Source organism: Alosa pseudoharengus, unplaced genomic scaffold (assembly GCF_046254945.1).
Source record: "Alosa pseudoharengus isolate Yale_2024_CS ecotype anadromous, Long Island Sound unplaced genomic scaffold, YU_APseudo_1.1 YU_APseudo_1.1_scf_1, whole genome shotgun sequence".
Lineage (NCBI taxonomy): Eukaryota > Metazoa > Chordata > Actinopteri > Clupeiformes > Clupeidae > Alosa > Alosa pseudoharengus.
Genome location: NW_027468564.1, coordinates 51,709,613 through 51,732,518, shown reverse-complemented (window position 1 = coordinate 51,732,518; position 22,906 = coordinate 51,709,613). Strand labels below are relative to the sequence as shown.

Genomic DNA, 22,906 nt, shown 5'->3' with positions numbered 1-22,906 from the left:
TTAAAGGGGGGGGGGGGGTCTGTTTCCTCATTGCCATGATGTAGCAAAGTGAGTTACATTGCATCTCTTACCCCATGTCTTACCATGGCTTTGCATGGTTGATACTAAGCATTTTGTTACATCAAAAGATAAAGCTGAAACAATATGTCAAGGACAATAGCAGTTTCACGACAGCGACAGGTCTTTAAAGAGAATAATTTGCTTGTAAATCATCTTTTGATTATTATCAGACTATACATCACAAAGGGGTCATTCACAGTGTCATCATGACAATGTTTTAACATGTTTTAAGGTTATCATTTCAATAGGTTTATTTATTTTGTGTTTGTCAGACAGGTTCTTGTTTCTTGTCTTCTTGCCATGACAAAACCCTGATAGTGACTATGATAAAAGAGTTGAAAAAGAGTCATCTGTGAGAACATTCTAATGTAACCAACCACTGTGTGACTATTTGCTAGGTGTGTTGTCAGTATGTGGGTTTTTGTGTTACATTTGTCAAATATTGACACTGTATATTTATTTCTGCAGACCAAAGACCAAAGGGCCTTGTGTATGGTTATATCTCCATAATATTTAGGTTTGTTGGGTGTGTGGGGAAAATAATGTTTTCATGGAGGAATGTCTGGACATGTATCAGGGGTCCATTTGGTAATCTATGGAGTGTTTTTATGGCCGAGTATTTATGAATGGACCATGTAGGGCAGCTCCCTTCAACTTGGCAGTCAATCATCTTCAAGATGTCATTCATTGCCTTGTAACAGTAACAGATAACAACCACAACATGGGTTTACTGTGGCCTTAGTCTCATGTTATGGTCTATAAACACACACCATGTGATAGGCTAAGTAAAATTGTCAATCGCCTGTAGACATGTAGGCGCGCGCGCACGCACACACACAGAAAGAGAAAGAGGAGATACCCACATACAGAGAGAGATAAATGTTTCATCTTGTTTTCTATGCCATTTTCGTCATAGAATAAGGTATCGACGAGGGAGAGGGAGAGAACCTGATCTGATCAACATAGGCCTATGCTAAACTTCCAAGGCCCCTCCCCCGTGGTTGTGATGTAGTGGATTTCAAATATCACACCACTCGCAAAACTCCGCCCCACAATGGACCACATAGAAATGGTCAGAGTCAAGAAAATTAAATTTCACTTGGCATGACAGTAAGGTACATGTCCTCACCCTACCTCTGTAAGAGTTCACTGCTTTTACCTACGTTTTAGTAGTTTCCCCAACGCTGCATCACTTTAGTCTAGTGCTTTAACCGGCACGCCGGTGTACACGCGCCACAACTGTCACTGTGTGAAAGCAGAAGATTTGATATCTTCCAGCATCCCACAGAATTTGCTAACCGGAGAGATGTCTTTGCCGAATTGGATAAGAAGCTTCAGGTTTACGTTGTCCCTGGTCTTCTTGGTCTACTCTATTGCTGAAACACGTAAGTATTAACATTATCCACTGTCAAACCGGCTTTATTGTTTGAGGCTGCTACATGCTATTCCCCATCAGATAGCACAGGGGCACTTGAGGATGCTGTCTAATTGTGCCGGAAAATAATATGCATTTAGTGACTTAGTTTTATTATTTGTCGGTTAATTGTTGATGTTTTTTTCTCTGTTGATTTGTTTTCTCTTTGGAGAACACCTAATAAAACTCTAAAAAATGATTCAGGATGTAAATAGGTCCTAATAGACCTCATAATTCCAATTGCTATAGGCTACTTTTAAGTGACTAAAATTTCCTTGTTGCTATACAATATAACATTTTAGACATTTTCGTGCGTCATTGTAACATGTCTTTAAATTATCCTTTCATTTGCCTCTTTGGGAGTTTCCGGAGCGATTACCACTCTTCAAAATGTACCCATAAGACAGAGAGTATGCATAAGCATATTTAAAAGCATGAAGCTATGAATTCAAGTTATACATTCATTTGTTTTGCCGTGATAATGTCCTAAATTGAACTTGGGATGTAGGTTACATGCAGCATATATGTAGTTGGAGGAGAGAGGGAGGGGAGCTCTGGATGAGGTTCAGATGACACATCCAGAACTTAGCCAAGTCCTTACAGGGAATTTTCCTCTAATCAATCATATTCTTTTTTTTCTTTCCGATATGGACGTTTCTCCTTTTTTGGGTCTATACCTATATTGATACTTGATAACAACAATAGCACTTGAGCTAATAACAATAGTCAAAACGTATGAATGAGTATAGAATCAAGACACCAATTGGCTACTCTTTCAGATAGCATGTGTTGTCCTTAGCCAATGGGAGAAGGAAATGTGGTCATCACATGCCAATGACGAGTAGGCGGATAGCCTCTGCTGAAGAAAAAAGCCGGCGTTTCTCTCCAGAAATTGGGCGCGGCAGTCGGGAACCCTGTCGATATTTTAAATATATATATATATATATATATATATATATATATATATATATATATATATATATATATATGTATATGTATATATATATGTGTGTGTTATATATATATATGTGTGTGTATATGTGTGTTTCATTGTTCTACTGTTTAATTTACAAATAGCCTATCCCCTTACCCTACGCAGAACAAACGATGCCCTCATCATATCTTCGCAGCTTGAATTATTGTGTGATATCATCAGGAATTCTAAGAATGTATCCAACCCCTTGCCGAACCATGTATATCAGTATACCAACAGCTGCGAAGCTGATGTGTAAATCATTTGTATTTCCCCAACCGCTGTCGTTTCTCATCCTTGCGGTGTGAAGCAGGGGAGAGCAGCCATGGAGGTTCAGAGGAGAAGGTTTCTGATCCTCTAGTAGCTCAATGGGTGAAGGTGCCGTGAACAGTTTTGGACAAGCAGTGGCCTCCGGTGCCAAGTAGGGGCTTAGTCCAAGTGAACACTGGGATTTTAGGATTAAGACCCCCTTGCCTTTGCTCCTTTCCCCCTGTAATTTAGTGAGTCAGTCAAATTGGAGAGATTATTTTTTCCCCCTCCCAGTTCTCAGTGAAAATCCGGGTCAGAGAAGGGGTGATGTGTCTTATGAAACACTGGCAGTTTGGCTCTTCAGCAATGTGACTCTATTTTGCGCCTTCGACTGCACTACAGTTTCAGTTGTGACACTCTCACTCACTGCAGAACGCCCACAGGCCAGTTGCACCACAGATCTAGACGGTTTTTCAGGCCTGGTATCTCTGTATTCAGCACATATAGGATCCTACCACTACAACAGTAGACTGTGGCCTATGGGGACCAACCTGCAGATGCTAAGTGCACACACACACACACACACACACACACACACGTGCACATAAAGACAGTTCTCAAATCCCAGACATGTTTGGGTGAGTTGGCAGAAACCGGTCCTGTTTGTAGACGGGGGGGGGGGCTTGGCTAGTGGTTCTCAGCAGCTCTGCACATACTGTAAGTGTGAGTTGTATATTAACCTGCAGTCAGTGATGTACACCAGACCCTGAACTCCTGGCAGCTCGGGCCCCTGAGCCTTGCCATAAAAAGACACATCATCTGAGAAACGAAGCACTTGTATAAAGCTTTATGACACCATTTCCCCCCGCTTTGAATCCTGCAGATTGTAATCCTTATAGTTTGCTTGACTGGAGTGACACAAAAAGCATAAAAAGCATGAATATGCACCGTAGGCATCCACATTCATGTGATATTGCATGTGTCACATGTCATCATCTGACACTTATATATATGATATATGATCAATATATGATATCACATATAAAGCTTGATGATACTAAACCAAAGAGGTGGGTTATGGAGTTATAAAATCATCTAAGTCTTATTGCTGCAGCCAGTAGTTTCTGAAAACCAGCTAAATCAGCTTAAATGTGAGGGGCTGAACCAACCTTTCCCTCCCTTTTTTAAACCCCTTTTTTAAAAAAAGAAACGGTAGAAGTGTAGTTTAAATAGTTAATGTGAAGACAGACCGAAAGACACGTAAACATTTCCTGTTTGGTTTCACTGACAGCATGGGGTGATCTCTGAAAGACTAAGTCATGTTGGTAATTGTGGTAATAAAAGAGAGCTGTAGGCTAGATCGGCTGAATTGCTCGCTCCTCCATTCTGTTAAAATTCAACTTGTGTGAACTCAACCGCTTAACTGAAAATTGGCGCAACCAAACCGTACGTTCATTTAAAGTTAGATGCATAAACGCAATGTATATTTGGTTAGTTATGCGAAACGACTGACACATTATAAATAGCTAGCAGTGACTTCAGAGCTCGCTGCCAAATGCATCCTAATGGAAACTAAGTATTTCCTTGCTTTAAATGGCCTTTTAGGGAAACTCCCACCTGATTTAGTGAAGGGCTGCATGCAGCATAATGAGAGACACGCTCCCATGGACAGTTAATAAGGACCAAACAGCGTTACATTAGCTTTCACAGGGCCACTGAGTTATTAGGGCTACTGAACACGTTTTCTTGTTTGCACAGTGGGAATGAGGAGAGTCCCCTTTCACCAAAGGCTCATAAATATGTCTGTGTCCCCCTTTTTGACTGGGGGGGGGGGTCACACACTCATCACAGGCCTTTGAAAGTCAAGTTGGAGTTGTGAGGGGCGCCAAGGGTCATGTTTGACCTATATACCCGGCATGCAAATGGGGTGAATGATGGATAGAGAGAGAGAAAGGGATAGAGAGAGAAAGGGGAGACAGAGGTTTGGGGAAGTACTGGTGCACCACACACACAAAAATAGAGAGAGAGGGGGGGGAGGGAGAGAGAGAAGCAGAAGGAGGAAGAGGTGGAGGGGTTTGGGGGAAGTGGTGTTACAGTAGGGATGCAACTTCTCCTTTTTCGCTCCTTTGCCGCACCCCGAAGGAGGGATTCGGTGGTTGTAAATATATCCGGGTTTTCCATGAACAGCTGGAAGTTGTGTGGGGAGGCTCTATTCCTGGAACCCACCGCTGGCAGAGGGCCCAGACTCTCTCTGTTTATACTGGGGGGAGGTGGGGGGCAGGGGGGGTGTGAGGATGGGGCAAGTAAGGAGAGCAGGACACACTACTTTTTTCCCTTAAAAAGGAAAGGAAAGGATGAAATACGCTGCTCCCCCCTACTTACTTTATACTAGTTTGTTTTCTTTTTTTTATCCGGAGGGCATTTATCATGTCTCTGTATTTATTTTACCAGCTCGTTTCTTCATTTGTGCGTGACATCCAGTTTAGCACTAGCGTCTTCAGCTGAGGGCTGTGAATGATGGAGACACTCCCCCCTAAAAGCGGGTTGCGTTTTCCACACCGGCCCTAAGGTGAGGCGGTAAAGGCTTTCATTGTGGGTTCTTTGGTTACTATTGTAACCATGGATGCCAGGCGAGTTCATCAAGTTCCTGATCTTATTGCCACTTCAACCCCCCACTCCCCCACCCCCTCTCAAGTCTCTGTAGTATTCTTGTTATGAGGAATTTTAGTCAGGACCCAATCAGCAACTGGTGGTGTGATTACTGAGCTCCTCCCCTTCCCTTTGTCTTAAAGAGACAGCCGGTGACTTGCCATCAAGTCACTGGGGTGGAATTTCTGTCCGAAACAACGCAGGAGGAATGTTAAGATGACAATCTCACATGTGCACGGGTGCTCACCGCCGTCGCCGCCCTCACCTGGTGATGCCGCCCGTGTGTGTTTGTACCCCTCCAGCCTCAGCCCCCGCCCGCTCTCTCAGCCCCCTTGGCACATCTGCCCACCAGGTCGTGTAGATGGAACCACCGGGTCACGTAGAGGCCACACAGAGTTTTTGGCAGCACAAGTAATGTTCCACCAGTGGCTTTAGTTGATAGTCTGTTCCTGACTGTAAATTTTATACTGTTTTTTTTGTGCTTTTTCTTTCTCTTTCATACCATTTACACGCACGTCAGAACTGATCTCTTTGACTTTATATAGCTGAAAGTGAACTGCCCTTAACTGGTCAGTTCCGTTGTCAAAATGGCTAAGAATAGAATTGAACAACTTCCTTAATTTTCTCGAAGGAGCCCATATTGAAAATCATATTGCTCATATCTGTGAAAGTGCTTAGCTTCTGCATACTATATTTATACATAGCTACATATATATATATATATATATATATATATATATATATATAATTTTAGTATATAGTCTGCCTTTATTTAAATAAAGTTATAGCAATAGTTTTTGTTATCATAATTGCAGTAGCTAAACAGGATGTTCCTTGTGTATATATACTGATATAATCTTTATTAGCCCCCACCATTCATTCTTCATGGTGTTAAATATTAACCAGTCAGAAAAGGTACTGCAGCAGCTGAGGGGCTCTGCTCGTGGTCTGACCATACTGGCCGGTTGGTCATGTTTGAGAAGGGCTGTAATGTGAGCTGGTGTTGTTTTATGGCGTGATCATCCCTCCCCCCCTCCCCCTTTGTCTTTGAGGATGCTGTCAGCTTCAGGTGTCGCATTCTCCCTGCGCCTAACGTTTGAGCGTGTTCAAAAAAAGAAGCCTTGTGTGTAAAGTTGTGGCTAGTGGTTACTCACCCCCCTCCTCCTCCTCCCTCTCCCCTCCCCTCCCCCCTGCGTCTTGTCCTTCCTGTCCTGCTCAGGGGCCATTACGTGCACCTCCACGCAGTTCCAGTGTGGTAACGGAAAGTGCATCACCTCACGATGGGTGTGTGACGGATCGGACGACTGCGGCGACAGAACTGACGAGCTGGAAGCCACCTGCCGTGAGTGATTAACCAAACCTATCAGCACCTTCCTCCCTCATTATCTTCATCTTCCTCTTTATCCATGAATGATGAGGACTCCTGTTATTGCAGTGGATTGGCAGATTTACTTACTGTTTACATACTCACTGCACTTACTTACTATTTACCTTTTGTCATGCGCGTCTGCAGAGGTGGGTTCAAACCCCTCAGCTCAGACAGTCCAGTGCAATCAACAATAGTGATAGAATAGAACTGGTCATCAGAGGGGACATTTGCTTTTCGTTTATGCTGTCGAAGCATCACTGACATGTCTTTGCCCGCGCTGTGTCGTGCAGAGAACAAGACGTGCATGCCAAACCAGTTCAGCTGCGGCGGACGTCTCAACCAGTGCGTGCCGTCCGGTTGGCGGTGCGACGGCAAGGGCGACTGCGAGAACGGCGCGGACGAGGAGGGCTGTGGTAAGGAGCGGTCACTGCAGGCCTTTACTCTCATGTCCTGATCCGTTATAAATTACTCTTGGACATTATCATTTAGTTAATCTTAATGTTTTAACTTACCCACCCCCCCCCCCCCCCCCCCCCACCAGTCCCGAGGACGTGCTCTGACGACGAGTTCCGCTGCACCAGCGGTCAGTGCGTGGCGGTGGCCTTCGTCTGCGACGAGGAGCACGACTGCGAGGACGGCAGCGACGAGGCCTCCTGCCCGGCTCCCACCTGCCGCCCGGGCTCCTTCCAGTGCAACAACTCCGTGTGCGTGCCGCGCCTGTGGGCGTGCGACGGCGATGCCGACTGCGCCGACGGCTCGGACGAGTGGCCGCAGAACTGCGCCTCACAGCCCGCCGCGCCCACCCGGCCGCCCTGCTCGTCACAGGAGTTCCACTGCGCCAGCGGCGAGTGCGTGCACGCCAGCTGGAGGTGCGACGGCGGTGCCGACTGCCTGGACTCCTCGGACGAGGTCAACTGCAGTGAGTGTCACCTCATGCTACACTCATTCAAATGAGTTCATTTGATTTCATTTATTTCTTTATTTGATTTCATTCATTTCTTCATTTCATTCAGTTCATTACTGCATAACATTTTATCTGATGAATACTGAATCTTGTATAGCAGATACTTGCATAGCACAAAATGTGTGTGTTTGTGTGTTATACACACATACAGTATGTATATACACAGTGCTGTATGTTTTTGTGCTATGCAAGGATGAGTATGTGGTGTTGCATAACGGTGTTGTCATTGATTCTAATGTTCTAATTGCTATTGACCATTCCTCCTCAGCACATGTGACCTGCCGGCCAGATGAGTTCCAGTGTAACGACGGCACGTGTATCCATGGCAGCCTCCAGTGTGATGGAGACTACAACTGCAAAGATCTGAGCGATGAGATGGGCTGTCTGACCAGTAAGCAAACACACACACACACACACACACACACACACACACACACACACACACACAAAAAATAGCCAAAGCCAAAGACCAAATACCATTTCCACTTCACTCCTGTCTGGGCTAGTAACCAAACCCATTTTCCTGAATGAAGTTTTATATATTTTTCCACATAGATATTTACAAACGTCATGTTCTGTGTTGTCCTGTGGTATGGTTCTCTGCCCCCTCTCACTGACTCCCTCCACCTCCACAGGGGCTGCTTGCGAAGGCCCAGACAAGTTCAAGTGTCGCACAGGGGAGTGCATCAGCATGGACAAGGTGTGTGACAAGAACCGCGACTGCAGGGACTGGTCCGACGAGCCTCTCAAGGAGTGTGGTGAGTTGAGCTCTCAACTGAATTTTCCCATTCAAAACATGCGCACACACACACACACACACACACACACACACACAGAGAGAGAGAGAGAGAGAGAGCACCATCCAGCCCTCAGGGCTCCAGGAAATCTCTTGCCGTTCCACAGTTGGGAAAATCTCATGCAGCCTCTGAGGTCTGGCAGATGAGCCTACTCGGTGGTTGGGAAAGTGAGGTCACCCTTTCAGACTCACACAGGGAAAATAAAGTCATCCTGGAGCTGGTAGCTGATGCTCTTTTCTCCTTCTCTTTTGCCTCTCTCTCTCTCTCTCTGTTTCTCCCTCCCTCCCTCTCTCTATCTTTGCTGTAGGTAACAACGAGTGTCTGACCAACAATGGAGGCTGCTCCCATACCTGCAACGATCTGCAGGTGGGCTACGAGTGCCTCTGTCCCACTGGGTTCCATCTGGTCGACAAGAAGTGTGAAGGTAAACGTTCTGAATGCAACTCCAATGATTTGTAAAGGTGCAGAGTTTAATCCAGCTTCCAAATCCTTAATCAGCCGCTAAATCATGAGCGTGCTAATCACCTGTTGACTGCTGCCTCTAAGAGGATTTGAGATCCTTATCTCATGAACTCCCTCTGACTCTCCATTCCCTCAGACATCAATGAGTGTGACAACCCAGACACCTGCAGCCAGAGGTGCATCAACACCGAGGGCAGCTACAAGTGTGACTGCTACGAGGGCTACGAAATGGACTCGGTGACCAAAGAGTGCAAGGCAATCGCAGGTATGTGTGGAATCAGAAGAATGACACATGTGCATTGTTGCCTTTTTTATTTTTATTTTTATTTTTCGTCCATCTAAGTTATGATGCTAAAGGTCATTTTCATAACTCCCTCTTTTTAACTGTATGTTTACTGTTGACCTGTAGGTAGCGTTCCCTATCTGTTCTTCACCAACCGCCACGAGGTCAGGAAGATGACGCTGGACAAGCGGGAGTACACGCGTCTGATTCCCAGCCAGAAGAACGTGGTTGCCCTGGATATGGACATGCCTAACAAGAAGATCTTCTGGTCTGACCTGAGCCAGAAGAAGATCTACAGGTCAGTCGGGGTCCATAGCACAGTGGAGGGGAACATTAGAGGCCAAAGAAACACTGTGTGTGTGTGTGTGTGTGTCTGTGTCTGTGTGTCTGTGTCTGTGTGTGTGTCTGTGTGTGTGTCTGTGTGTGTGTCTGTGTGTGTCTGTGTGTGTCTGTGTGTGTCTGTGTGTGTGTGTGTGTGTGTTCCTGTCAGTCTAGTTTTCTTTAAAAAAAAAAAAGGTCAATAATGATGGTTTGTTGTCTCTGCTTCAGCGCTCTGATGGACTCGGCTGGAAGCCCCTCCCAGCACAGCACGGTCATCGACAGTGACATCCAGGCACCCGAGGGACTGGCCATCGACTGGATCCACGGCAACATCTACTGGACCGACAGCGCGTACGGCACCATCTCCGTGGCGACCACCAGCGGCGCCAAGAGGATGACCCTGATCCGAGAGGACTTGAAAAAGCCCCGTGCCATCGTGGTCGACCCGGCAACCAAGTATGTTTGTTTTCACTATGCCAGTACCCAGTCTGTAACACTGCACTGCAATATAACAAGGATTAAGAGTCCTCATAGTGACTGGATTTTATCTCTCGGACACTGAAGAGGGATGTTTGGGAAGTAGAAGGGGCTAACAGTCTCCATTTCTGTGTTTGATTGGCAGCTTCATGTACTGGACCGACTGGGGAAATCCTGCCAAGATCGAGAAGAGTGGTCTTAATGGAGCCGGCCGCATCGCCCTGGTTACAGACAACATCCTCTGGCCCAATGGCCTGACCCTGGGTAAACATGACGTTTAGTTTTATTGCCGCTGTTGGCTTTATCGTTGATGGTTTTATAACCTTATAAGGGGATGTGCGTTTCTGTTTATATGCAAAACAGATGGGTCAACACACTTCTGTATTGGATACGAGTTTCTGCATGGCTGATAATGCTGCCCTAGATTGTGTTTATGATATTTTTGTTGTTGTTTTGTTTGTTTAGACATGGTGAGCCAGAGGTTGTACTGGGTCGACTCAAAGATGCACACGCTGTCCAGCATCAGCGTGCAGGGAGCTGGACGCCACACGCTCATTTCCAACGCCGAGAAACTGGCCCATCCCCTGTCCCTCGCCGTCTATGAGGTTAGCGATAGCATGTCGTCAGACCCACCATGATGACCCTACGTTTCAAACAGAACTGGGTCTTGTGGTCCCTTGGTACAGGATAAAGCTTTGGACTTGTGAAATTCATTACCCAGGGTTCTCTGCGGGTCTCCTGAGTTGTGGCCTGTAAAACGGATTGGGCAGGATTAGTGCTGGTCTTGTTAGACTCTTACATGCTGCCTGGACTAATGGCTTTAGCCTGCCCAGAAGCACCTTAGCCAAACAATCCCTGCTTGTGATTACATTTTAAGGTGCTGAACTCATTTCAAGCATGTTGTTATTTAATTAGCTCATATATTGGGAGGATAGAGTTTAGACTCATTTCTCCGTTAGCTGTGAAATATACTGACTTCGCTTTTCTCTCAATCTGGGCCAACAGGAGAAGGTATTTTGGACGGATGTGCACAACAAAAATATCATGAGTGCCAATCGGCTGACAGGAAATGACATCACCGAGGTGGTGGAGGGTCTCCACTCTCCTGAGGATATTGTGCTGTACCACAACCTCAAGCAGCCTGCTGGTACGAACACTCCCATTCGCACAGCACACTGGGCAAAGCCAGTTGTTCATGAATCATTTAGAACTTGGCTCATTCCTCTGATGTTTTTTTTTCCGCTGTCCAGGCAAAAACTGGTGCACTGAGGGCAACCTGGTGAACGGCGGCTGTGAGTTCCTGTGCCTGCCGGCGCCACACATCAGCGAGCACTCCCCCAAGTACACCTGCGCCTGTCCCGATCACATGGCCCTCGGCCCCGACATGAGGAAGTGTGTAGCGGGTAGGTTTGCACACCATGTTGGAGAACGACGCTCGTTAACGTAGTAGAAGAAAGTTAGTGTTTGTCTCATGTTAGTGTTCGCTCCAACATGGTTTTCTTTTTGAAACAATACTAAAGTGCTGTTTGAGAGCGTCATGACCTTTTTCTTTTAGCTTAACACTATAAGAAACTTGCCACATTGCCACCTTAAATTCTAATAGACAAGAAAGGGCGGCTTTTAATCAGCCTGTGAGTTGGGTTTGTGAGGGAGAGGGGGGGGGAAGACCTAATCCTCTGAGAAATGTTCTGTGGTCTTACCTTTCACCCATATCTTGGCCTCAACAGCGCCCAAGCCCAAGCCCATGACGACCAAAGCTCCAGCCCCCAAAGCCAAACCTACAGAGGAGATTCCCCCTGTGCAGCCTGTCGACACCACCCCTGCGCCCCCTCCAGCCGCGCCCACACCTGCCACCTCCACGCCGTCCGCACCGCGCAAACTCCCCGTGAACGCAGACACCAACGAGGTGGCAGGAGCGGGCACCAAGACCGAGATCCCGGCAGAAGAAGGTGGGACACCTGGCCTTTAAAAGACAACATGAATCAGTTCAACACGCCTCATCATATCATTGAAAACCATCATATAATTGAAATATATATATACAATTATGTACAATAGGGGAATAATTTGACTCATTCTGTGCCTTTTTTCTTCCTCAGGCACCAATAATGGATACGTTGCTGTTGCCAGTACTGGCAGGTCCTCCACCGCTGCTTTGTACATTGTGATCCCAATAGGTCAGTTGACACAAACATATGGACACACAGTGCATGACCACACAGAGTGAGAGTGCACTTAGAAGTGTGTGTTATTGAGTTATTTGATGAAATGCCGTTGGTCTGACCAGTGTGTGTGTGTGTCCCTGTTGCAGTGGTCATGTGTCTGGTGGTGTTTGGCGGGGTGCTGATGTGGAGACACTGGAGGCTCAGGAACACAAACACCATTCACTTTGACAACCCCGTGTACCAGAAGACCACGGAGGACGAGGTGCACATCTGCAGGAAGAACAGCCAGGACGGCTACATCTACCCCTCGGTACGTCTCACCACACGCGCTTCCGTATGTCTAGGTGCTGTTTTTGACGGCTTTATCTGCCCCATCGGTACATTTTACTGAGCGCTCTCCGACACGTGGATCAGATTACATCAGTAGTTGAAATTTTTATAGGAAGTGAGAACAGAGAACAGTACTTCTAATACATTCCATTTATACAGCATCTTCATTATGGTTATATGATTTAGCAGATGATTTTGTCCAAAGCGACTTACAAATAAAAACAATATAATAGTTAAAAATGAACATTGAACAGTTTTAACATATTGGTAAGACTGAGTAAAGGAAAATAGCAATAGTAAACAATAATGTCAATGCAATATCAATGATCAATAGCCTAATGAAAATAAACAAACATAATAATACTAATAAGTTCCATTTATACAGCACCTTGTTATCTTTCTTTACACAGAGAGAGAAAAATGGAAGCAGACTAAACAGTAAAGAAAGAGGAGAAATGTTGATGAAAAAGAATCGTACTGATTGTTTGTTTTCTCTCTTTATGTTTCCTCAGAGGCAGATGGTGAGCCTGGATGAAGATTTTGCCTGATGCCTGCCAAGTTTGACGGCTCACATTTGAAGGAAAACAAAGTCCACTGACAATTGCTGCTTAATGTTACATCACTTTAATCTCTCTCTTCACTCTGTGGAGAAGGGGCTTGACCTCATCACTGTGGTACCCGCTGTCCAGTCCAAACCCAGACGTTCCAAATGAAATTCCTGATTGGGGCCAGTGTGAGCTTTCTTTTTCTGTTATTGTTTTCTTCTTGTTGTTTTCTTCTTGTTGTTGTTTTTTACATTACCTGATGGAATGATCTGATGTCTCAGATTTCCTATGAAGGACCAATGCTCAGACATATAAAACGATTGACGAAATAGTTTTAATGGAACACGTTAAAAAGCAAAAAATGGTAAAGAACCTTAGAACATAGAGCTGGAATTATATGTACAATAGGTGACTTTGTCACACACTGAGAGAAATCTAGATAAAAGAATGTTACTTTTTGTTCGTTCAGCACTATCTTTTGCTCCTGAAGTTACATTACACTTTTAAGAGGTCTGTGAAGGAGCATGACTTGCACTATAGAAATGTGTCTTCGTCAAGCAAACCGATTGTGAAAGATCTTACTAGTCAGCGAAGGCTTTTTTTTTTTTAATTGTTATTGAAGGAATGGAGGTGGATGAAGTCAGTACTTATTAAATTATATTAGTGTAGGCGCACCTTTGCACTTCAAGCCCCTTAACCTTTCATAAGGTACAGGTTTGGAAAATCTCACAAGCCTTAAGAACTCCTTAACATGTCATGTCATGTCACTCTCCTGATTAGAACGGTCTGTGATGGTCTGTGATGTCCGCAGCACATGGTTGTATCTGTGCCTTGCTTCCATAGTCCAGCATTCGCTTTCCAGTGTGGCATCACATGAGGTGACCATCACGTCTGTCTTGTTCCTACCCTCTTGTCCATCCTTGTGCGAATGAATTGAAACACGTTATCAGCAATCTGACAACGGAGGATGAATTGATTTCTATTCTTTTCTCGTTTTAAAGCCTCACTTGTCTTGTGAGGGTCATTTTTACATTCCAGGACACATTATGTCTGGGCATTATTTGCCGCTTGCCTACCACGATTTCCCTAGTTTTTTTTGCCGGACAGGACCCTGTCTCTCATGACCACGATGTCCCTAGTGTTTTTGGCAAAGTGGACTGTGGCCCTTTCGGCACGCTTTTTTTTTTTTTTTTTTGCTCCAGTTCATTTGCACAAAGGTGCCTCTCACCTGCCAGCCACCACAGCACACCTCCATGTGTGTAGCTCTGCTTCAACACCCTCAGGTGTGCAACACCTCCATGTGTGTAGCTCTGCTTCAACACACTCAGGTGTGCACACCTCCATGTGTGTAGCTCTGCTTCAACACCCTCAGGTGTGCACACCTCCATGTGTGTAGCTCTGCTTCAACACACTCAGGTGTGCACACCTCCATGTGTGTAGCTCTGCTTCAACACACTCAGGTGTGCACACCTCCATGTGTGTAGCTCTGCTTCAACACACTCAGGTGTGCACACCTCCATGTGTGTAGCTCTGCTTCAACACACTCAGGTGTGCACACCTCCATGTGTGTAGCTCTGCTTCAACACACTCAGGTGTGCACACCTCCATGTGTGTAGCTCTGCTTCAACACACTCAGGTGTGCACACCTCCATGTGTGTAGCTCTGCTTCAACACACTCAGGTGTGCAACACCTCCATGTGTGTAGCTCTGCTTCAACACACTCAGGTGTGCAACACCTCCATGGCTGTGTGTGTAGCTCTGCTTCAACACACTCAGGTGTGCACACCTCCGTGGCTGTGTGTGTAGCTCTGCTTCGACACACTCAGGTGTGCACACCTCCATGGCTGTGTGTAGTAATAGTGTGTAGCTCTGCTTCGACACACTCAGGTGTGCACACCTCCGTGGCTGTGTGTAGTAGTGTGTGTGTGTAGCTCTGCTTCGACACACTCAGGGCTTTTTACAGGTACGCTGTTGAGCAGGGCTAGTTTCACACTTGTGCTGAGACTACCCAAAATGCAGTGGGCCAGCATTTTCTTTTCACTCATTGTTACGTCCATCAGTGACAACATAAGTACATATTATTCCTCATATTCTATGCTATATACAAATGACCGCCTGATAATCTCATGACATGAATTATTTCATGTTTAGAGTGTGTAAAGTATGTAAAAAGATGTTGTAAGTATGTACATAATTTGTTGTTCCCCATTTTAGCGTGGTGGTGTCCATTGAAGTTTTTAAACCTCAAATACTGTACATAAGATCATTTGGTTATTTATTGTTCTATATGATAATGTTGATTTTTTGTTTCTATTTCATGAAGATTTTGTGTTTAATTCGTGGTGTGTGAATGGAAAAAAAAAAGAAGCCATCATAACATATTTACTTTACGTAAGCTGCAGTCTGATAGCAGCCTGTAGAATGTACATGACTGTAACGCACACTGGACTGTGAGTGCAAGCTCAGAGTCTTCTTGTTGCCTTTTCTACAAGCTAATGGTTGGGTCACGTTGTGTCTTAGTGGATGCCTTAAAGCCACATATATTGGTACGTGGCAAATATGAGAACGCAGCCATGTATCCCTTAACCCTAACAAGGATGGTATGCATGAAGCTTACTGTGTGGTGTGATAGACCTGTGTGTGTGTGTGTGTGTGTGTGTGTGTGTGTGTGTGTGTGGTGGTCAGGGACAGGCGCAGAGTGTTTACTGTCTGCAGCAGATGTGTGTGTGTGTGTGTGTGTGTGTGCCACACGTGATGTCTGCTGTCCTGTCACAGAACACAAAGCTCTGTTTGATCACGCTCCGGTTCCAATGAAGGAATTCTAACGTACTGTACAGTACAAAGTTGAAAGTGTAGGATGTATCCGGTTCAATTTGATTGTTTGTATGATTGTTTGTTTTGTTAAATGAAGAATAAATCATGAAAACTAAGTTTGACTCCTTGTTCTGTTGTACAGTATACTGATTGTAGATCATTATTTCTTAACAAAGATTAATGTTTGATAAAAGTGGAAAGTAAGTCTCCGTTGCCCTCTTGGTAAAAGTCCAAATGTTGTAAGGGAAAAGCAACTTGTTCCAGTCAAAGCCAATCGAAACACAACATTTTGTCTCTCCTCATTCGGGCAAACTCCACTAAAATGGAACACAAGTGTCCCTCACCCCCAGTATTGACAGGACAGTACTGGCATGCTTTCTGCCGTTCAAATGGCATCGCCAAACTGGCCTGAACCCAAACGCCTCCTCACTATCAAGGGGGGCCTTTATCTCCTGTGTGTTGTGTCCTGACTAAAGCCTTACCGCTGCGACTGGGAACTGGGGTAGCTGCACAGATGAGACCCACCATGCTGTAACGGTGTCATGTTTCATTGATCCCTCTCCCTTAAGTAGATCATTGGGATTCACCCAACAACCCCCAACCTCCACTGCAGCCGTTCAAATGGAAATGGGAAGCGAGCTGATAGCAGATAGATAATGCTCCTCCCCATTGACGTGAGTCTCTTTCTGTTAGCAGACAGTCCTCATATCAGTGGTTAGGACAAGTTCACAAGATCAGGCCTGGAGGGGTCTAGGGAGCCACTGGAAGCTCCCAATGACACGGCTGTTGCCCCTGCCTCCCTGGGAGGCCTGGAGGAATAGCCACAGGCCTTCCCAAATTACAGCCCTGACAGTGGACCTTGTGAGTGGACGCACCCAAGAAACCAAGGCAACCGACAGAAAAGAAAACGCCCCCCCCCCCCCCCCCCCCCCACCATTTCCATTTCCCCTCCTCCGTCCCTCCTATCCATTATAGATCCACGGTGAAAGCTTAAGGGAAGACGACGCTCACTTACTGATCAGCTCTGCATAATTAATAATAAGTACCAGTAACACGGACATACAGTTGGGATGCACCCACCATTATGTACAGGGCACTGATTGCTAAGCCCACCAATGAAAACAAATCAAATCTTTAACATTTGCCTAGAATAATGCAACCAATGCATGCTTTATTTAAACAGATGGAAATAGCACCAGAAGCCTTGCTCTGCACAATAATGTTACACACACACTGCAATAACGATGTGCCTGTAGAGTAAACCTGGGATGCAGGATATGGCTCTTAGATAGATAGATAGATAGATAGATAGATATACTTTATAGATATACTTTATACTTTATTTATACTATATATATATATATTATATATAACATTTCCCTCGGGATGAATAAAGTATATATATATATATGTACTGCTTTATGTATATACTTTATTCATCACGAGGGAAATTTTAGAGCTTTGACTGACTGCACATGCTGTACATCTGTTCCTTATTGCTCTTACTCCCCCGTGTCGTTATAGAGCCTTGTTACGGGTAGAAGGGCTCATGGAGGAGGAACTATGGTCAGAGGTATATTGCAGTGACTCCTCTTCACTTCCTTGTTTTGTGCTAAGCACAGAGCAGTCAGTATAGGCTAATCATGTCATAGATAGATAGATAGGGGAAAGTCCTTCCTTGCTGAGGTTGTTCTTAATATACCCACTCTTTTTGACTCATCTGAATCCCCTCAAAATTAGTCATGCTTGTGTTTATGTTTACATTTGAATTTTAGCCCGAGAATGTTAAAACATTATGTGTTTCTTTTGGATTTCACTCTGGATATTCTGTATATCTGCACAAGGACACTGTAAGCTAGCCAAAGCCTGGGAAAACCACAGGAGGGAGGTTGAGGGTGTCCAACATGAGTTTTGCAACCGGATCCTCACGTAATATCTAACATATTAGGCAATTGCTCCTCTTAATGGCTCACATAGTTGTAATATTCTAAAGAAGTACATGCGCACCCATGGAGAAGACGTACTGATTGGACCTGTGTGATGTTATCCTAAAGGTAGACTAGAGTTCAGCCAATGTGCTGTAATAATGTCTGGCATCTGGCTCAACCGGAATGGTGAGGGGCATTTTTGGAGGAAGGGTGGGGAAGCGGGTGTGTGGAGCTGAAACAGAATGTAACAGCTGTAGCTTTTAATGATGTGTCATACGGAACATTCTGGATTCAGTGAGGCAGAATTTGTTTTAGCATGCGTAGGTTATGAAGGTGTGTAAATTATGTGATGTCTTTCATATGACAGATCAGCTGTGCTAGTAAAAGGAACACGAAAGGTACTGTGTGAACAGGAAAAACAGGACATTTTTTTCCATCCTCAAGAACAATGCCTGATTGATATCAACACCAGTCCACCTCTATAGGAGAGCAGGACAGGTACAACAACAATGGGCTACATTTACACACCGATAGATTAGCGCCGAGACCTCAGGGTGAGAGAGACTATCTTTGGCATCTCAGATACTTCTGTGTCATCCTCGTACTCATACGCAGAGCTCTCCCATTGGTCAGTCTCTCTCCAACAGGGCGGTGTTTGGTCCTCACACCACTGAGGCCATGGGAGGAGTAAGTGATGATGCTGCTCCTGCTGCTTCTGCTTCTCTGAGCCTGGTGTCTGATACCTTCATCCACACACACACACACACACACATACTCACACACACAATCAGCATGGTGGTCATACAAGATTGAAGAATGTCTAAAAGAAAAAAAAACCTGTCAACCAAACTGGCCTGTCGGGAGGAGAGTTCATGCGGACACAACACTGAGTAAACTGAGACTGACCACAGGTCTGTTACCAGGTGACTGTGCACCTGTGTGGCGATGACCGGCCCTGTTGTTAGCAACACAGAACAGGTGATACTCTGGAGTCCTACAATATCCCCAGCCACTGATTACAACACAACACACAACACACACGCACACACACACACACACACGCACACACACACGCACACGCAAACGCACACACACACATGTACAGACACATGTGCACACACACACACACACACATACCTATGGCACAAAACCCTTGTGAGGTTTTGTTAGAGATTATGAAATATATATTGAGCAATGGAAAATGTGTGATGAATAAACTGATGCGTAGTAGAGAGTATATATTGGTATAGTCTCTTAGCATACAGCAATTGATTTTCAGTATTTCAATCAGTAATATTTATTCATCTGGCACACACCTTTCATCTCCAAAGTGATTTACTGCAAACACAACAAAAACAAAAACAGAAGAAAAAAAACACAACACAAAAAACACAAAAGTAATCCTTTGCTTCACTGATCGTTTGTCACACCCTATAGGCCTATGTTTTGGGAGTTACTGTGAACACAACCCTCTATTTTTTCGAAAAAACAGTCACATTGAGTATAGATATTTATCCACATGATAAAGGAAGTCTTTAATATCCCAAAAATGTCAATAACTCATTTTTGACCAAAAATGCAGTTACTGCCTTTTGGCTTTGTAGGGCAGCGTACACTGCTACTAAGGGAAAGCCCTGTTGGAGGTGTGCAATAAAGCGAGGAGTGTTGTGTTTGACATAGCAGTATAAGGCCCTCTGTGTGTGTGTGTGTGTGTGTCTCTGTGTGTGTGTATGTGGTGGTGGTGGTGGTGGTGGTGTGTTTGACATAGCAGTAAGGCCCTCTGCTGTATACAGTGCACCTTGTGTCATAAAGACCTTATCACACCAGACTTATGTTGACTCGTGAAGAGTCAGGACACAGGTCTAAAACACTAAACACACACACACACACACACACACACACACACACACACATGTGCCCACGCCTCCTTTTATTAATACAATAGCCTAATGTGAGGAAAGTTGTGAAGAACTGACCTTTCTTTGACAATGTCTGCCTTTCCAGATAAACCCATGTGTCATGTTTTCTCCTTAATAATAGCAAGAGGCTACATTTTCAATAAGATAGTGGTGAAAGTCATTTATCAGTAATATTATATTGTTAGTTATATCTCATATTATATCATATCATATAACAGAATTCTAATGTGAGAAGTTTGTTGCATGTGGCATCATCTAAGCCTTCTCCTTCTAAAAGATCACGTTTCACTGAGTAACCAATCCCTACAGGTCAGCAGTGGTCACTGTTCAGAGTATCACTGGCCTGTTGAATGTATGTACACCTCCGAGTCCAGTCTTACACTGGCAAATTACCAACTTACTGCCCCTCGGCTCGGGGAAAATAAATAAAACAAAGCAACTAAAACCCCTTGGTGCATCCTGACCGCCAGCTGAAGGAGAATAATCCGTTTTCACAAGTGATTCCATAATATTGTTTCACAGTAGTAGTCCTGGTGGCTGGAGGGATATATGACGTACAGTGAAGAACCTCAGAGGAGAGATGGGACTGGGACAGAAGACTAGTGGTGTGTGTGTGTGTGTGTGTTAGTGTGTGTACAGTATGTGTGTGTGTGTATGGGTGGTGGTGGTGGGGGGGGGGTGTTCAGAGAGAGGGCTGCTGCCCCCAGAAGACGAGGGTCCAGGCCAGGTGTTCCCACTCAGTTAAAACTGGGTCAGGGCCTAAACAAAGAGCTGTCCAAACTCAACGTGAATCAGACCTCTTATCTTAACAAAACTGTTGGTGTGTTTCCTCATAATTGCACACAGATAAGATGTGTATCTTAATTCTGCAGGGTCAAACCACACAATAACACAAGAGGAGTCCCACAGAATCACTTTGAGACGAAACCACTGCAGAGTCACGTACAGGCAGATATGACAGCTTCATCCATACAGCTGAACTGAACTGCACTGTGAATCCATTATGTTTGTGTGGAGTAGGCTGGTGAAAAACTTGTGAGAGGGTGGTGGTCTAGTTTCATGGTATTTCCACCTTTTTTTCTTTGAAAACCAGGTCAGTCCACAGAGAAGGAATTAAGGAGGTCAGAGCAGAGGAAGGAAATGTTAGTTTTGTCATTTTTCCACACTCTTGTGTATTTTAGTGCTGTTTTGATAAGATTCTCTGTGTGATAGCCATCACGGGCCATTGTAATAAAACAAGGTTTGTAGCTAGTTTAGGTCTTTTGACCGTCACAAACTTGGCTACAGTCACCGTAGCAACACTGATTTAAATCATTCGATTTTAACAATATTGCAATATACGCAAGACGCACCTCCAGATTTACCTCTGAGGTCCTCTACAGACTTGCAAAACATTATACCTCTGATTAAAAATAATTTCACATAAGCCTCCAAAGCGTGTGTTTGAGTGAGACACCCCAGGAACCACCCTGTCTGGACTAAGATGGGCGGACTCCGCTGCGTTCAATTGTTGTTCTTTCTGAGTGTACAACAAAGGAGGAAAATGATTTCCTCACATTCAAAGCAGTCATGTTGTGCATTTTGGTTAAGTTGGGAGGGGAAAAATTCGGTGCTATAAAAAAAAAAAATCATCCCATGTTTAAGGAAGGTCAAACCACTTTGACTTTGAAGTAGGTTTCCCAGAGATTTCCCTCTTTTTTTGGTCTTCTGTATGTCTCAGCGAAGTGGGTGGGTGGGTTTGGGTGTGGGTGTGGGGTTGTCAGGCCTCAGATCGGGGCCCCAGATAGGGTGGTAAATGCTTGCAATAAGGGGGATTATATCTCAACAAGCAGAACCACATGACACAACACAGCAGGGAGGGAGGCTTTTGTTCTGCCACTGACACACACACACACACACACACACACACACACACACACACACACAAACACACACACAAACACACACACACACACACACACACACACACACACACACACACACACACACACACACACACACACACACACACACACACACACACAGCCGACAAGGTTTGAGGATTGTGAAGCGATACAAGAGGTCATTATCAGCACATTGTAAATTAGCACTCTATAATCTTTGCAAGAGAGATCAATGTACGCACCACATTCACGTGAGTGGTTTAGCCACACACCGCTCAGCACCCCGAACAGCCGGAATGACTGACCTCAGATCAGACTCACATCTCTATATTACAGTGTAAGACTTGGGAGCGGAAGGTTTGTCATTATTCAGGATGTTTCAAAGCTTTTTACTTTCCCTGTTGCTTACTGAAAACACTGCAATGTTTTTTTGTTGTTTATTTTTGGAACAGCAGGGGATTATGCAGCAGAGTGATCAAGACATGGACGTTTTTTTAGATGTTTCCAAAATACTCCTCCAGAATTGTTTTTTGCAGCATTGTCTCAAATATATATCAACTGAATTTAAAACTTGGCACAGTCATTGTAGCCCACAGTATGTGTTGAAGTGGTTTATTGCTGAAAACGTCACTTTAAATGTGCATTGTGAATATTTAGACTGTAGCACCATCTAGAGGAAATCCATGGAACTGAAATACATATCCTTGGGCACTATTCCATAGGTGTGTCTGTCTACCCTTAATGTGTCTGTTCTACCATGCTTCTCATCTTATAGCGTTTCATAACCTTTTATTAAGTTCCTATCAAATAAATTAAGATAGTGGTCTATGGAAAACAGTGTGTTTAGGATATTTGTCATTTGTCATTATTTAGGTAATTTGTCCCCAGGGCCATAGAACTGTTCAATGCTTCACTAAAGGGAAGAGGAGAAATAGACTTCTCTGCATAGTCCGTCTGCCTCTCAACCTTCTCCATGTTTGTGTACTGACTGTCCACTGGCCCACTGTTTTTTACTGCTACACTGTTTACATGCTATATTAGCACATATGCACAACCCCTCCCTCCCTCCCACAGCCTGGATTGTGGCCTTACTTAATACTTAATATTTCACCAATGGCTGTAACCCTATTACTTCAACCTATTCTTGCACTGCTATAGTTTTTTATATTACTTTGTCTACATTATTCTCTTATATGTCCTATTTATTTTATGCTGGTCTCTAGACTTTATTCTTGCACTGTTGGACTTACTTATCTGCACCATCACCATGACACTCACTCTCATAGAGCACCTTTCCATGCATA

General features: G+C 44.6%; 1 protein-coding gene across 2 annotated transcripts; it reads left to right on the top strand.

Moving 5' to 3' along the window:
* Window positions 1-1,148: 1,148 nt before the first annotated feature.
* ldlrb (low density lipoprotein receptor b) lies at window positions 1,149-15,988 on the top strand. Of its 2 annotated transcripts, XR_012988298.1 has the most exons (19): window positions 1,149-1,445; window positions 6,565-6,687; window positions 7,005-7,127; window positions 7,256-7,633; window positions 7,947-8,069; window positions 8,314-8,436; window positions 8,783-8,899; window positions 9,074-9,202; window positions 9,347-9,518; window positions 9,770-9,997; window positions 10,164-10,282; window positions 10,484-10,623; window positions 11,024-11,165; window positions 11,269-11,421; window positions 11,746-11,967; window positions 12,118-12,195; window positions 12,330-12,493; window positions 13,026-14,738; window positions 14,885-15,988. XR_012988298.1 is itself a non-coding variant. In XM_076291986.1 (18 exons), exons 1-18 carry the CDS (start codon window positions 1,367-1,369, stop codon window positions 13,059-13,061), a joined length of 2,649 nt encoding a protein of 882 aa, XP_076148101.1. In that variant the 5' UTR covers window positions 1,149-1,366; the 3' UTR covers window positions 13,062-15,988. The 2 variants fall into 2 exon arrangements, 1 of the variants encoding a protein (XP_076148101.1); XM_076291986.1 differs by having other exon boundaries at window positions 13,026-15,988.
* The last annotated feature ends 6,918 nt before the right edge of the window (window positions 15,989-22,906 follow it).

Coding starts and splice junctions, on each gene's coding strand:
- ldlrb (XM_076291986.1), top strand. CDS start 1,367: ATGTCTTTGCCGAATTGGATAAGAAGCTTCAGGTTTACGTTGTCCCTG. Junction 7,128..7,255: donor CGCGGACGAGGAGGGCTGTG/GTAAGGAGCGGT, acceptor CCCCCCCACCAG/TCCCGAGGACGTGCTCTGAC. Junction 12,196..12,329: donor GTACATTGTGATCCCAATAG/GTCAGTTGACAC, acceptor TCCCTGTTGCAG/TGGTCATGTGTCTGGTGGTG.